Source organism: Lactuca virosa, chromosome 3 (assembly GCF_052849685.1).
Source record: "Lactuca virosa cultivar CGN04683 chromosome 3, Lactuca_virosa_CGN04683_v6, whole genome shotgun sequence".
Taxonomy (NCBI): Eukaryota; Viridiplantae; Streptophyta; class Magnoliopsida; order Asterales; family Asteraceae; genus Lactuca; species Lactuca virosa.
In genome coordinates, this window is record NC_136428.1 from 128,417,243 (window position 1) to 128,434,807 (window position 17,565).

A 17,565-nucleotide genomic window follows, 5' to 3' on the forward strand; every position below is an offset into this window, starting at 1 on the left:
ATCTCAAAAAGATCTAGGAATTTCACTCAAATTTCGTTTTCTATTGGTGGAATTGGTAAATCGTCATTTACCTACCTTTATAAAACTTACAATTAGATTACGACATTCCTTTTCTAAGTTGTTAATTATATAGTTGGATCCTAGCCTTAATATTTCGGTTTTTGGGCTGTTATATTAAGGATTATTCTTATCTCACTAAAACTACTTTCTTTTACAGATGTCCACTCCAAATGATGCCTTTGGTTCCTCCTCCTCCAATTATAACTTTTTGTTGTTAAACATCTGCTCCGCGGTGACATTGGATGACACCAACTATAATGACTGGATGCGGAACATCAAGATGGCCCTTCGTTTCGAGGACAAGGAGTATGTCCTTGAGAAAGAGTTCAATGAGATTGATGAAGAGAAGGCTACTCCTGAAGAATTGGCCGCCTACAAGACACACTACATGTTGGTTATTATGATAACCAAAACATAAACACGGAAGCATAAACTTTTGATCTTTAATCTCGAATATGTCAAAGGAAAACTTTAAACCTGAAAGAACGATTACATACATGATTTCATTATGATCTTCGGATCTGAACAACTAGGGTTGAGTTTTCCAGTTGATCTCAAGAGCTCTCTCTAAAATCCTGCAGCAAACCATAAACGAATTTACATGTATCTTTTCATGTGTTTTGATTTGCTCCTCATCACATGTATTTAGAGATGGATATAAACCCTAATTTTAGAGATGGAAGGGATCTTGAGGATCTTGAGTCAAACCGGGAACTCAACCCACAAGGTAAGTAAATATTCTATAAATCGATCCATTAACAATTTATATTCTTACCATAATAATTGGATTTAATGATAACATTATATATATATATATATATATATATATATATATATATATATATATATATATATATATATGATGTGGTCCTATAATTATCTAACAATCTCCCACTGGACCACAAATATATAAATGTACGTATAAGTGTATAAGCGCTTTAATGAATGTTATCATAATATTGGTACCCTTAAAAAATCTCGTCTACTAATCATAATAGTATAGGATCAAAGCGGTCTTCGTTACAATTTACGTAACTAAACCCATTAATGGTCACATATACATATATAACTAACGACATAGATTAAATATCATGTGTGATTTTAAAATCTAAATAGATTTCCAACGAGTTCTCTTTAACTTGAAGTGAGATCAAACTTCAAATAAATGCAACTAATATTATAGTTAACCAAGTTCTTAATTTTGTATAGAAAAACATAATTATTGTTAAACAACACATAAAGCACCATAAAACTCCCACTAAAATCAAATATCACACCAATGTGTGCAGTATGCTCATGAAATACCTAGGGAGGTAATCCCTTTATGAGCGGATCCACTTTTATGGAGTTTGTTCATATGTGCTATATATATTACTTTTTTCCAGTATTGTATTAATAGAAGGAAACTTGATCTCAATATGCTTTGACTTAATAGAACTTATGTTATTGGAATATAACATTGTTGACTTATTATGACAACTTTAGTGGTCTTTCAATACCAATAATGTGTAGCCTCATGACAAATTTCCGCAACCATATTCCATGCTACAAATTATGCTACCGTTATGGAAGAAACTACCGAAGTCTATTCCATGAAATGCCTCATCATGCTAAAATGTAAAAGTATCATGATATGGATCAGTAACCATTTTGGCATCTTATAAAATCATATTCTTAATAAAAATTGTCTCCAAAACATCTGAATTTCCTATAGTTGAGCATATAGCCTTTTGTTATATATAGATATCTCAAAATCCATTTGGTTGCTTTCTTATGATCCAAACTTGAGTTGCGTAGATATATGCCCAAAAATAGAAAGATAAATTTACTCCCACTTAATTTGTGATACACAAAATCATCTACTGTATTTACCTCAAAACCAAAAGAGATAAAAAAAATTGATGAAAAATGTGACAACCGTCAATTTTTGGCCAAGTCAAAGTCAACTAAAGTCAACAAGTCAAACCGGTCAACTCATCTAACCCTTGTACATTAGGGTTTCCATTAGGTTTCTTATTGAATAACTCGCAATCTTAATACAAAGTATCACTTAGAGTTTTCACGTGTTAGGAAATTTTAAACCCTAATCAGGGCAAGTGATGAAACTACTCGATAAAACATTATTCCTTAACCCTCGGGGGCATATAACAATCATAACGAGACTTAACGGGATGTACAAACCTTGCGTTGCGAAGCCAAACACTCAAAAAGGTCACAAAAGAAGTCTCTCCCAATCTCTTTCACTCTAACTCTCCCAAATCTATCTCTGTATGAGAAATCTCTCCAAGAATGTCAAATCTCTCCCAAATCTCTCCAAGTATGTGAAATCTCTCACAAATCTCTCTCCGTATGAGAAATCTCTCCAAGAATGTCAAATCTCTCCCAAATCTCTCCATGTATGTGAAATCTCTCTCAAATCTCTCTCTGTATGAGAAATCTCTCCAAGAATGTCAAATCTCTCCCAAATCTCTCTAAGTATGCCAAATCTCTCCAAGTATGTGAAATCTCTCCCAAATCTCTCTCTGTATGAGAAATCTCTCCAAGAATGTCAAATCTCTCCCAAATCTCTCTAAGTATGCCAAATCTCTCCAAGTATGACAAATCTCTCCCAAATCTCTCTCAACTTTTTATAATCACTCGGGGCATCCCGACCCTCGAATTTGACGAAAACAGCTCGAAAACGGAAGTCTACGTGAAAAACAACCTTAAGGAGCCGAAACTCCTCTTAGGAGCCGAACCTCTTAGGAGCCGAACCTCTTAGAGCCGAACCTCCTGAGAACCGAAACCCTCTCAACCGAAATGGACCGAGCGGTCGGTCTATTTCGGTCCCCTGATCATGCTGAACCGAGACTGACTTTCGGCTCTCCTCCTCACCTTCGGTCCGAGGACCTGACCTTCGGTCCGAGGACTTGACCTTCGGTTCCGAGATGCGAGCATGGACCGAACCTGTGTAAACTAGTTAACTTAGGTTGTGAGGCAATTCTCTCCCCGTACGTTCGAGTACGGGATCCCAATTCCTGTAAGTTATAACCAGAGTCTCTTGTAGGAAGAGCATGATAATTGTGTATAGATCTATATTGGGTTTGACACCCCACACCTTGCTGCTAGCTACAGTGGGACCTGCAGGTCTACGGGTGACAAGAGTCATAGTATCTTAACGTCTGAAAAACGTTGTGCAGGTTATTTCTCGTCATAGTATGGTTATAGCGACTCACATAGGTAGTTAACAATCATTCAAGTTTACATGGAAAATTCTACTTTGAAAAAGGGTTTTACTTCTAAAACTAAACGAGTTTATGTCGATTTAAACTTGCAAAAATTACTTTAAGTATGGGAAAATACTTGTTCATTTTCGGTCCTGGGATTTAGGACTACCTAACTTTAAAAAGGGTTTTATGCCGATTTAGAACAACTTTTATATCTTTAAGTATGGAAAATACTTGTTTACTTTCGGTCCTGGGATTTAGGACCACATAACTTTTATAAGGAAAATATAGGATTTTCTTTGGAATCATATCTCTGTTAAAACTATATTTCATCTAGAATTGTTAGACTTCAACTATAATTGCTAAGTGTATATGCTAGAGTTATATAAGAATCTAGTCATAATCGACTTAGAATTGGTGCGCCCGCCTTACTTCCTGTTCCTTGTTTGGTTGTGGACCTAGGGCAGACCCATTATATTCGACGGTTTATTTAACTTAAATTTTATATAACTTATATACACTGGGCGATTATAGAAGGAAATCTATGGGCCTTTCTAGGGTTCATTATCGCATAACATAGAAGCATTCATTTCACTTAATAAAGAAAATATTGGATTTTCTGGAAACATACTTTGTCGCTTTTACAAGGAAAACGGTTTCTTTCTCAAACAAACTCTTATGAACTCACCAACTTAATTGTTGACACTTTTTCAAAACTACTTGTATTCTCAGGAAATCAGTGAAACAGGAAAACCAACAGCATTTTGAGGATGGGACGATAAATCGTCAAACGTTTCATTTTGTCATCATAATGTAATTGATTTTGAAACATGTAAACTTATTCCATGGTGTAACCTTTTCAATTATATTTATGATGGTTGTATTTACTTTGAGCACTATTATATTCGTTGTTGTGATACTATACATGAAGTCCTCCACCCCCGGACGTTTCCGCCATCCTTGGTTTGGGGGTGTGACAGATTGGTATCAGAGCATTGTTTATAGTGAACTAAGTATATCGAACCACATAAGATATACAAACTATAAATGCATTGGGACTAAGGTCTCTGATTTAACATTTTTCAAATAACAATACTTTTAGAAATAAATAGTTTCTTGTTAAAAGTATACATGCATGCATGCATACATACTAAGGTCAGCATCATTCTAGAACAAAACAAAAGTAATGATTGTTGAATGGCACAAGTAGGCTTGGGGATGTATAGTCAGGTCTGGGAATGACATAGCCTGATCAACTATGTCTGACCCAGAAGTGATTAGCATATGCCCGGGAATGGTTGTGGCGTTGCAACAAGTCTAAAAACTTACCAACTCTATCTACAAACAAACATCGAAAACATAAGACAAACATTAAAATACTATAGGAGTATTTGGTGATACTATAACCAACTTATGTGAAAACTAAAGGCCCCTATTAGTAGGTCTATAATGACTAAGTGCATACGCTAAGGTTATACATGATTAAAGATATTATAGACTCAGAATCTATGACTATTGCTCTACTTCCTGTTCCTTGTTTGGTTGTGGACTTAGAGTAGAGTCATTTATTAGAAGGTCTATTCTATCTCAGATTATGTATAACTGGTATGCACTACGTGATTATAGACGTGACTAATAAGGATCACCCCCTATAAGTAATTATAGGATTAGACGTCTATTAACTATCCCTTCTACCCCTATTCTCGCGCGAGCAACGTGATGAGTAAATCTTAACGCCCGTACAAAACCTACTTCTACCCACTACCATAACTCCGTCTCAGGGATGTTAGCAGAAACACCGAGAATAGTTCAGTAAAGTGCGAAATTTATTACGTGTGTATATAAAGGGTAAGGATATAACCAATGTATATCAATAAAAATTGGCATGCATTTTAGTTCAGTGGGAGTTTACCACATATTTCATAACCTGTTATTACAAACAATTTGCTTATGGCAACTCTAAGATTACTTGATATATACCTCAAGGTTATGTGTAATTAAGAGACGATCGGCTTAGAAATGGTAAGTCCGCCTTAGGTCCTGTTCCTTGTTTGGTTGTGGGCTTAGGGCAGACTCATTAAGTTCAACGGCCTATCGCTTAATTACACACAACTGGTATACATTGGGTGATCTTAGGGGTGGATCGGGCATGGAACAAATCACAAGATTACAATCGAGTCATTTCTACTAAATTCATAAGTTTATTTATATAGACCTCTGTTATGAATTGTTTTCCACATTCGAAGAATCGGGAAATACTATACTTGAAAACTAATAACCTAGTTTTTACGACGCCCGACTAATAACCAATACTAAAAGACTTATACTCATTTCGTCTTTGAAATTCTATAACAAAAATATGCCGCCTCGAAGGTCCGTTATACGCACTAGCGGAACGCAAACAAATCCACCACCGCCGCCTCCCCAATATGATCCTGTTATGTTCCAAGCTGCGGTCACGGCCGCGGTGGCAGCTGCTATGTCCCAAATCAGCACTGATGGTGCACGACGGGCAGGGAGCGGTACTAATAACTCCACTCAAGGAGATAGCCAAGGGCGTTTTAGAGAATGCTCCTTTAAGGACTTCACCAATGGTAAACCCGATCCGTTCAACGGTAGCGGGGGAGTCATCGATTTGATGCAATGGTTCGAGAAGACCGAATCTGTCTTCGAAATCTGTGCGTGCCCCGAAGCGAACAAGGTCAAATTCGCAGCTCACACTTTCTCCGGTCGGGCCCTTACTTGGTGGAACGGCCACGTTAAGTCACTGACGCTTACAGTGGCTAACTCGATGAGTTGGGAGGACTTGAAGGCAAGGATGCTGAAAGAGTATTGCCTAAGGGGCGAGGTGCAAAAGCTAGAGCAAGAACTGTGGAACCTCAAAATGACAGGCTCTGACCTTGCAACTTATACCGCCCGATTCTGTGACCTAGCACTCCTTTGTCCCGCTATGGTCATCCCGGAAGACAAAAAGTTGGAGTGATACCTCTGGGGATTGTCCTCCGAAATTCAAGATAGCGTGTTGGCCTCAAGACCAACTACCTTTGAGAGTGCCAAGGAATTGGCACAACAACTCATCGACCATCGTTCCATCCATGACACGGCGACAACCACCCTGGATCAAGCAAGAGGAGGAAACAACAAAAGGAAGTTCGGGGACAACAAAAAGGACCAACCAACCCAGGACTTCACTAAGAAGCAACAGAGCATTGCTGTTCATGCTGCCATAACCCACGCCACGCCAACACCCATAAATCGATATGCTGGAACCCTTCCGAAATGCAACGAGTGTAACTTCCATCACACTGGGGCTTGCCGAGAGATGCATTGCAAAAATTGCAACAGAAAGGGGCATATTGTCCGTTTCTGTAAGGCACCAGCACGACCCATCAACCAAGTCCCCGACACTGGAGTTAGCCCAGCCTGTTACCAGTGCGGCGAAACGGGACACTTTAAAAGGGACTGCCCAAGTCCACGAAATGCCGATGATGGTGGAAGGGTGCTCGCGATCACTGCTAGAGAGACCACCCCGGAACCGCCCATAAATATCAGTACGTGTTTCTGACATCGACGTTTAATTTTTTTTTACTAAATCTAGCATCGAATAAAGTATACCAACCATAAATCTTGAGAACACGACAAAACCCAAATAAGTATTACCTCCTATATAAAAAAAACGCAGGGTTTTTACCAGTGAATCTATGATGGCTGGTGTAAACATTATGGTCATATATCATTAAGATTCTACGGACTTAGAATGTGTGATTCCGCCTCATTTCCTGTTCCTTGTTTAGTTGTGGTAAGGCGGGGTCACCCATCCGAATGCCCTTGCAATCTTAATGATATACGACTAGTTTACACCAAGCGATTATAAAAGAACTGGTAGGACTTATAATGCAAATTTCGTCACAAATTGTTGAAACATTCGTAATGCTGGAACTCGCTAACTACATTATAAAATATTCATAGTGGTAATACCAAGTATAAAGCGGAGAGCATAAAGGCACACGTAAAATATACTATCATTCCAAAACAATAACTCCTTTAAATCGACTCAGCTCAAGTTACAATAAGAAATTCCAAGGTCGTCACTTAACATCAAGCGGGTTGTTCCCCACCATATCAATTCCTTATACTACGAAAAGTTCCCCCATCTTTCCTCCAAATTTTTGAAGTCCCAGTCGAAACGCTAATTTCGGGACGAAATTCCTTCTAACGGGGGGATGATGTGACAACCGTCAATTTTTGGCCAAGTCAAAGTCAACTAAAGTCAACAAGTCAAACCGGTCAACTCATCTAACCCTTGTACATTAGGGTTTCCATTATGTTTCTTATTGAACAACTCGCAATCTTAATACAAAGTATCACTTAGAGTTTTCACGTGTTCGGAAATTCTAAACCCTAATCAGGGCAAGTGATGAAACTACTCGATAAAACATTATTCCTTAACCCTCAGGGGCATATAACAATCATAACGAGACTTAACGGGATGTACAAACCTTGCGTTGCGAAGCCAAACACTCAAAAAGGTCACAAAAGAAGTCTCTCCCAATCTCTTTCACTCTAACTCTCCCAAATCTCTCTCTGTATGAGAAATCTCTCCAAGAATGTCAAATTTCTCCCAAATCTCTCCAAGTATGTGAAATCTCTCCCAAATCTCTCTCTGTATGAGAAATCTCTCCAAGAATGTCAAATCTCTCCCAAATCTCTCTAAGTACGCCAAATCTCTCCAAGTATGTGAAATCTCTCCCAAATCTCTCTCTGTATGAGAAATCTCTCCAAGAATGTCAAATCTCTCCCAAATCTCTCTAAGTAGGCCAAATCTCTCCAAGTATGACAAATCTCTCCCAAATCTCTCTCAACTTTTTATAATCACTCGGGGCATCCCGACCCTCGAATTTGACGAAAACAGCTCGAAAACGGAAGTCTACGCGAAAAACGGCCTTAAGGAGCCGAAACTCCTCTTAGGAACCGAAACTCCTCTTAGGAGCCGAACCTCTTAAGAGCCGAACCTCCTGAGAACCGAAACCCTCTCAACCGAAATGGACCGAGCGGTCGGTCTATTTCGGTCCCCTGATCATGCTGAACCGAGACTGACTTTCGGCTCTCCTCCTCACCTTCGGTCCGAGGACCTGACCTTCGGTCCGAGGACTTGACCTTCGGTTCCGAGATGCGAGCATGGACCGAACCTCGCAGATGGCCACCGAGACCGAGCCTCGCCTTCTGTTCCCTCTTCGCACCTTCGGTTCCTCTTCCCCTTTTCTCGGATTCCTCTACAGCGACCGAACCCTCCTCTCGGCTCCCACCTACTTTCGGTTCTAAGCTCCTAAGGAGCCGAGCCTTCGCATTCTCGGCCTGAACTTCGGAATTTCACATTTTTGCCCGGTTTTTGGCCCACACTTCGTTTTAAGCCCGTTTTTCGAGATTTTAACGCGGGATTTTCACCCAAACTCGTATTTTAACATAATAAACCCCAAATATTCATATTTTAATTATATTTTGGGGAAAATCTTTGCCTAAGAATAAAATATAGTTGGTAAGATATTTAGGAGGAGTGTTGACTTATCCTTTGGACAAGGACACAAGCAACCTCCCCATACCTTCATAGTACAACCCCTAGTCACTATTCACCCATACCTACTCAATCATTGTCCTTTTCCCACTCTTTTTCAGCCATAATGTTGAACAAAAGCTGGAGATATTCTCCCCTCTCCTCCCACTTTATTCACTCTTTCTTAAGAAGAACAAACACCCCTCTTCCACTTTCTCTCTCTAAAAATTCGAGATTCAAAGGTTGGTCTTGGGTTTTTCCTCCACATTTGGTAAGTGTCTTCCTCCCACACTTAGATATTCTACTATCTTTCATCCAAATCATAGATTGCTTACACAAATATCGTCATATTTGTGTTAGATCTTCAAATCTTCAAGCACCTCCCAAGTGTTCTTGAGTTGAGCACTTCTTTTCTCCATCATCCATCTACTGAAATCACTCAAGGTGAGTTCATACCCCTATCTTTTCATGTTTTTCTTAAGTTTTAAGGGGGGGAATACAAGTTAAAACACCAAGAACTCAACTAAACTCATTTAACAGCCTTCATCAGAAAAGTTCAACTCCATTCACGGACTGTTTTGGTCAACTTAAACATTTTAGTTTTCAAACATGTATTAGTTTCAAAACTGCCTATCATTTCAAAAACGAATTAACAGGAAAACCAACAGCATTTTGAGGATGGGACGATAAATCGTCAAACGTTTCATTTTGTCATCATAATGTAATTGATTTTGAAACATGTAAACTTATTCCATGGTGTAACCTTTTCAATTATATTTATGATGGTTGTATTTACTTTGCGCACTATTATATTCGTTGTTGTGATACTATATATGAAGTCCTCCACCCCCGGACGTTTTCGCCATCCTTGGTTTGGGGGTGTGACAAAAAATATGATACCACGCATAGGATATCCAAAGTTGAGGTTGTTGAGTTTGTGTATTCTGAATATGAGATTAAATAACATTGTCGATCACTGATTCATAATCTGCATACTATCCAAAGCAATAATAGGAATCAAGATTGATTCCTCCTTAAGGACAATGTTTTAACCATGTTTCTCCCCTAAACTCAACATCGTCAAAGAATGTTGCTCTATCCAACAATGCATGGTCAATATCCATGCAATTGAGAACTAACATAATGCCCTCATTACATTCCTTAAAGTTAATCTCATTGAGTACATGAATCATAAATGTGATCAATGTTAGTAGATATAATACCATAATTCAAACATAAGCAAATCTATTTTTATGCTCATTAATCCATAAACTGTAATCAATAAATTCAATTTATGACATATTTACAAGGTATCGACACAAACATTAATATCAAGTCTTTGGACAGTATTACTAACTTGCAAGAGATAACCTTGTTTTAGAGATAAACATTGACAATAAATCATGTCAATTAACAAGCCTCTTTTTGGATTGACTTATTAATCACATAGAACCAAAAAAACTCACCACATGTTTATCACCACATATATGTTTATTCGGCCAAATATCAGTCTACCTTTGGGTCGGCTAATACTCGCATTAATAAACACATAAACTATAAATTTTGATAATAAGAATTGACAATATATCATGTCAATTAATAAGCCCCTCTTTGGATTGACTTATTAATGACATGTAACCTAAAAATTGTCGCATATTTATCATCAAACATGTGTTTATCCGGCCAAATATTAACCTATCTTTAGGTCGATTAATATCCGCATTAATTAACACATAAACCAAAAAAATAATAATAATAAACATCGACAATAAATCATGTCAATTAATATATATATATATATATATATATATATATATATATATATATATATATATATATATATGGAAAAGTTCAATAGAGAACCATTATTAATCAAAGAACCAAGGAACCAATCCAAAGCGTCAGAATTTAAAGTGATTAATGGCAAAAGGAAGGGTTGTAAAATTTTATAATGGACGCACGTACCGGATTATAACAAAATCTACTTCCTTTTTTTCATTTAAAATTTTTTTAGGCAAAGTTTTTTATCGAAAAAAAAACCGAATATACCGTTGTTCACGATTTTTCGTCCTCTTTCCATAGAGATCCATGATAATATATAAAAAACAATTTTTTTTTTTCGAAAAAAACTCACTTAATTTTCTTAGTTTTTTCAATATTTAAGTTTATTTTTATCAAAAAAAACCTAATTATACCAAAAATATTAATTTTTTGTACTTTATTAATAAACATCAACACCGATTAAAAAAAAACCCTCGAACAGTGTAGATTCACACTGTGAATCTAAACTGTAAATATTTTAATTTTTAACATTCACAATATGAAAAATCTCGAACAGTTCAGATTCACATTGTGAATCTGAATTATTATTATGCACACTGTGAATCTGAGAATGTTCACAAAAAAAAAAAAAAAACTTCGATCGGTGTAGATTCACACTGTGAATCTAAACAGTAAATATTTCAAAATTTAACATTCACAATGTGAAAAAGCTCCGATCAGTTCAGATTCACATTGTGAATCTGATTTATTAATATGCACACTGTGAATCTGAGGAGGTTCACAATGTGAATCTGAACAGGTTTACAATATGAATCTGAACAAGTTCATAATGTGAATCTGAATTGAAATATCGTTTTTTTTAACATGAATATGAATCTATGTTTAAAAAGTACAAAAAATATGAATTTTGACATATTTATTAATTTTTTTCTATAAAAAATAGATCTTAACTTTTTCATTAAAGAAAATGAAGTGTGTTTATTTCGAAAAAAAAATTCTTTTTTTATATATCATCATTGATCTCTATGGAAAGAGGACGAAAAATCGTGAACAACAGTATATTCAGTTTTTTTTTTTTTGATAAAAAACATGACCTAAAAAAATTTTTAAACGAAAAAAATTGGTGGGTTTTTTTGTAAAGGGTGGATTTTTTGGTATAATCCGGTGTATGTGCGTCCAATATAAAGTGTACATCTATTTCCTTGGCCGTTGATCGTTATGATTTCCGACACTCACGATTGGTTCATTGGTTCCTTGGTTAATTATGGTTCTCTATTGAACGTCACCCTATATATATATATATATATATATATATATATATATATATATATATATATATATATATAGGTAAGTTCAATTGAGAAAATAAAAAATGTTGAGAATGGGGGAATCATTCTCAGCCAATCATTTATCTAACATGTTCACCTTAAAAAAAATGCGTGTGTCCATTTTCATTAAGGGTATCTTTGTAAATTAGCAACTTTTTTACATAGAACTTACCTGTTCGTTGTTATCAGTTTCCAATTTGATGATATATTTAGCTCGTTTGAATCGGATATGAGGAATTCATTATCAAGATTCTTTTCTTTGTATAACTCGTTAGCAATTATACGTATTCATTCCATTAATCGTGAAGTTTCGCATATGTGTTTCAGTTTTCTTCTTCGTATTCAGTTTCCGATTTGATCAGGTATGTATATCGTTTGAATCGGATAGATCGGAGTTCATTATCAAGATTATTTCTTTTTATAATTTGTTTGGAATTACGCTTATTATCTTCGTTTTGGAGTTGTTTCATCGGAGTTCATTATGAAGATTATCAAGTTTCGAATATGTATTGGAGTTATTTCATCGGATTTTTGTTAAGTAGTTTGAGATATTTATTTCAAATCGGAGCTGATTTAATTTTTAATCGGATATATCATTGTAGTGTTTACGTTCTGAACTGAGAGAGATTGCTTAATTACGTCATCTGATCGATCTGATTTAAGTTTCTTTCAGATATTTTGTACGTTGAGGTGAGATATATTCGAAATTAACCAGGTTTTCATCTTGACGACTTTTTTTTGTGAGATATATTCGATATTAAGATTGTTTTTGTTTATTTATACAGATCATTTGGTTTATTATGTCGAATTCTAGTGTTATTGATGGTGATTTGTATTCTTCTATGAGTGAGAGTGAAGAAGAAGATGTTGAGAACTCATTTTTTGAAGGTATCAGTTATTGAATTATTTTGTTGTTTTTAATTTTGTTGATTATCATTTATTGACATATGAATATGTTAATATGAATAAATTGTTGTCTTATTCATATATGAATAAACGTGTGATAATTGTAATTTCGAATTTATTATTTTTTTCGTTTTATTCATATATGAATAAGTTATGTTTTATTTTATATATTTTGAATCCTCATGAATTTTATGTATTCATATATGAATGTTTTATTCATATATGAATGTTTTTTGTTTTATTTATATGAGTTTCATGTATTCATATATGATTGTTTTATTCATATGTTATTGTTTTATTCATGCATTATTATTTTAGGTGGTGAATCTTCAAGTTCAGTACATGATGTGCAATATTGTGATGATATAATTGGAGAACATGTCTATAAGCCAGATGTACATGTTAAACTTATTCCATATAAGGGTTTAATCTTCAAATCATTAAAGTTGGCTATCAAAATGTATTCTGAGTATGCTGAAATTGGTGGTTTTGATGTTAGACTGAGCACACAGTCAAGGTTTGATAACAAGATTATAAAGAAGAAACATGTTATATGTAATCGTGGTGGCAAACAGAAAAAGAAATCTTGTGACACATTGGGTACAAGTGGTGTTAGGAGGAAATGAAATTTAAATTCAAGAGTTATTGGTTGTCAAGCAAAGATTATTTTTGAATCTATGTATGGAACTCCAGATTATAAAGTTTTTCAGTTTGATGAACTTCACAAGCATCCACTTGAGAAGAGAAGTGATTTAAAAAAAGCGAGGAAAATGTCATATTCAGAAAAAGAGTTTATTGTGCATGCTTCCACATCAAAAATAGGTCCAACTATGGCTCATAAGTTGAGGGCAAGTCTGAGAGGTGGGTATGAGTTTGTAAAGCCCAAAGTAGTTGACTATAAAAATTTAAGGAGAGATATCAACAGGGTTATTGGTTATAAAGATGCCCAAATGATAGTAAACACAATGAATGACCGTCGAACTCACTATCCAAATTACTCATTTGAGTTTAATTGTCAAGATGATGTTTTGGACTGTATGTTTTGGGCTGATGAAATGGAGAATGCATATTATGCTGAATTTGGTGATGTTATCTCGTTTGATGCGACTTTCCGAACAAACAAGTAAGTTATTATATCTACTTTTTTTTATAGCTTATTCATATATTAATATTTTTATATTCACTTATGAATACATCAAAAATTGACTTTAATGAACATTTTTTTTGTATGTTAGGTATCGAATGGTTTTTGTTCCATTTACTGCTATTGACCATCATAAAAAATCAGTTACTGTTGGATCGGGGTTACTAAGCAATGAAAGCATTGAGTCTTACTCTTGGTTGCTTAAAGCATTCCTTAAAACTCATGGGAAAGACCCAACACTTGTTTTAACCGATCAAGATGTTGCAATAAAACAAGTTGTTGAGAATGTGTTTCCTAATTCAAAGCACCGATTATGTATGTGGCATATAATGAAAAAGTTGAAAAAAAAGGTATTATTTTAATATATTTCAAATATATTATTTATTATTATATTCATTTATGAATATTGATTGTTATTTTACTTATTATTATTTAATCATTTATAAATATTTTTGTTTTAATACAAATATCAGATGATTTATTTACGAACACAGACTTTAGAAAAAGGTTTTCGAAGCTTGTTTGGGACATTAATATGAAACCTGATATTTTTGAGGTGAAGTGGGGTTTGCTTATGAAGGAATTCAATCTTGAAGACACAAGATGGTTTAAAGACATGTTTACAATACGTGATTCATGGATACCTGGATATTTTAGTGATATTCCAATGTGTGGTTTGATGAAGACTACGTCGAGGTCAGAGAGTATGAATTCATTCTTTAATACATACTCAGAAAGTGGGAACTTACTTTTGAATTTCATGATGAATTACGACACTGTCATTCAAAAGCAAAGGAATACTCAACATGAGCTTGAAAAGGCATCAAAGAAAGTATCATATAAAATGCAAACACCTCGAGAAATAGAACTGCAAGCATCAAAGGTTTATACAAGTACATTATTTTTTGAGGTGCAAAAAGAAATATATAAAGCATGTTTTTTCTGTACATACTCATATGTTGGTATTGAAGATGGTTGGGAAGTTTACATTGTGCAGCACAACAACAGTATAAGCGAATTTAAAAATGAATTTAAGGTAATTTTACTAGTTTTTTTTATGAAAAATGTAATAATATTCATATAAGAATTTGAGAATATTCATATATGAATATGAGAATATTCATATATGAATATATGAATATATGAGTGTTGATATGAGTATTCTTATATTAATGTAAATGTGTAAATTTTGTTTTTGTATGAGGTTGAAATAAAAGCTGAAGAGAAAGAAATAAATTGCAATTGTGAACATTTTAAGCGTATGGGTGTTTTATGCAGACCATGCTTTTACAATAATGATGAGATGTGGTGTTAAAGAAATTCCTGAAAGGTACATTTTGAAAAGATGGAGAAAGGATGTGATATCAAGAAATTATCGTTTTAGTTCTCTTCAATCCGATTCAGGTTATTGTGAGAATGTAAAGCTAGTCAATAATTCATATTATAGTTTTGAATCATGTTTGGATATTGTAAGAGATGACAAAAGGATATTGGCTTTGTTTGCTGAGAAACAACAAATGTTGTTGAAGGAATTTGAGAGTGATTATATTTCTCCTGGATTGAAAAGCAAGACAGATGGTGAAGTCGTATGCAAGCTTTTGGGTGTTACTATTCCTATTCCAGAAGAGATTAATATTCATGTTCCTGAAGTTCAAAGCAATAAAGGTTCTGGAATCAAGAAAAGAATTTCAAGTGCAGGTGAAGTAGCATATGAAAATTCTAAAAAAGAACATAGAATGTGTTCAGGATGTGGAAAACGAGTTCCACACAATTTACGTACTTGTCCAGAAAGAGTTGGAGCTGCTAAATCAGCAAAAGTCAGTTAGGGATTTTTTTAGTTTTTTTTTTATGTTTTATTCATTTATGAATATATGCTGATAAAAACAATAAACAATAATATTCATGTATGAATAATACACATTTATATTCATATGGTAAATTGATATGTTGATATTTGTTTTTTAAATTACTATAAAATAAGTTATATTTATATGGTAAATTATTCATAAATGAATACAAATATGTGAAATTTGTTATACTAATAAATAAGTTATATTAATATCTGAACTTTTTTATGTGAATATCTGAACTTTGTTATACTAACATATTACTTTGTTATTCATAAATGAATATATCATATTCGTATTCATTTATGAATAAATAAAAATAAACTTTGAAAATATTTGAATATAAAACAATGACAGAAATAAGCAAACTTATTTCTACTAATAAGTTAGTTATATTCATATATGAAATTTGTTATATTCATATATGAACTTTGTTATACTGACATATTACTCCTAATTTAATCATAAATGAATATATCATATTCGTATTCATTTATGAATAAACATAAATAAACTTTGAAAATATTTAAATATAAAAAACTGACAGAAATAAGGAAAGTTGGTTCTATTACATAATTATTCAACACAATATAATAAAAGCTGTTCATAAGCATTTCACAAAATATTAAAACGATGTTCAATAACATTTAACAAACCATTTAAAACTTGTTTCGCAGAATCATCTTACATGAACTTCAAATCCATTCATCTTCAACACAAACTGTTCTATAGCATCACACTTCAACATTCCTTCATCTTCACAATCAATCATCAATATTCTTTTAACCTTTTTTGAATTGTTTGCATAGTCTAGTATGGATGATCAGTACGCACTTTGAATTCAACTTTTTGATATTTTTCAGCAAGATCCAACACCTTAGCCTTCAACATGTTAATTTCAGAAATTAGCATTATGTGTGCATACCTTTGCCTGAGCTTCTCTAAAGTAGTTTGTTGAATTGCACTTTCTTTATGAAGACCTGGTTTCCACTTTGAGAGTGGTTGTCCCATATAGGTCTCCACATTGCAAAGACCCCACAATCAACTTTGATTTTAATTGTTCTCCATGACATTTCAAGTCGTTGGGGTTTGATACTTTTTTTTGAGATTGCATTTTCTCTTAGATGGTTTATTTATTTAAAGTATCTCACAAACAAATTTTTCTGATCATTAAATAAAATAAAAGTTAGATATATAATAAATTGGTTCTTTTATGTTGTTGTGAATTGGGTACATACCAAAGGTTTCAATAGTACTCCGTATTTCCCTTCATAATCCCCCTCAATTGCACTGTTGTCTAGAATTTCAATTGATGGTTTCTTTAAGTTGAAGACAATCACAAAAATGTGAGCACTTCTAACAACCGGAAAGAATACCTGTTTTTATGTATATAATGGTAAGTATTTTGTTGATAAAATATATATAAAAAACAACTTTAATTAACATACCATGTCAATATCTTTTATGTTCAAGATTTTTTTGTACCCATTGGTACTGTCATGAAAGTTCTCATTGAATTTTTCGTACTTTCTTTCATCAGACAATGTTGAAGTTAGATAAGCAGTCTGTAACCAATATAATCATATGTGAATTTCAGTTGAATATATATAATTATCTTAAAGAATACATCATATTTGTATAATCATATGTGAATTTCAGTTGTAAAAAAAATATAATATTCATAAATGAATACATCATATTGGTGTATTCATTTATCAATAAAGAAGGAATTAAGGTTATA

General features: G+C 33.9%; 1 protein-coding gene across 1 annotated transcript; it reads left to right on the forward strand.

Moving 5' to 3' along the window:
- The first annotated feature begins 217 nt into the window (after window positions 1-217).
- On the forward strand, window positions 218-15,803 carry LOC145164040 (protein FAR1-RELATED SEQUENCE 5-like). Its single transcript, XM_079082763.1, has 7 exons — window positions 218-454; window positions 12,713-12,815; window positions 13,152-13,433; window positions 13,527-13,956; window positions 14,069-14,292; window positions 14,451-14,870; window positions 15,256-15,803. The coding sequence occupies exons 1-7, from the start codon at window positions 218-220 to the stop codon at window positions 15,801-15,803; spliced, it is 2,244 nt and encodes a 747-aa protein (XP_078938889.1).
- The last annotated feature ends 1,762 nt before the right edge of the window (window positions 15,804-17,565 follow it).

What these genes read in the sequence shown, in the direction of transcription:
- LOC145164040 (XM_079082763.1), top strand. Translation starts at nt 218, where the DNA reads ATGTCCACTCCAAATGATGCCTTTGGTTCCTCCTCCTCCAATTATAAC. An exon ending in TGAGAACTCATTTTTTGAAG is followed by an intron (nt 12,816 to 13,151) that starts GTATCAGTTATT and finishes TTATTATTTTAG; the next exon opens with GTGGTGAATCTTCAAGTTCA. An exon ending in GCGACTTTCCGAACAAACAA is followed by an intron (nt 13,957 to 14,068) that starts GTAAGTTATTAT and finishes TTTGTATGTTAG; the next exon opens with GTATCGAATGGTTTTTGTTC.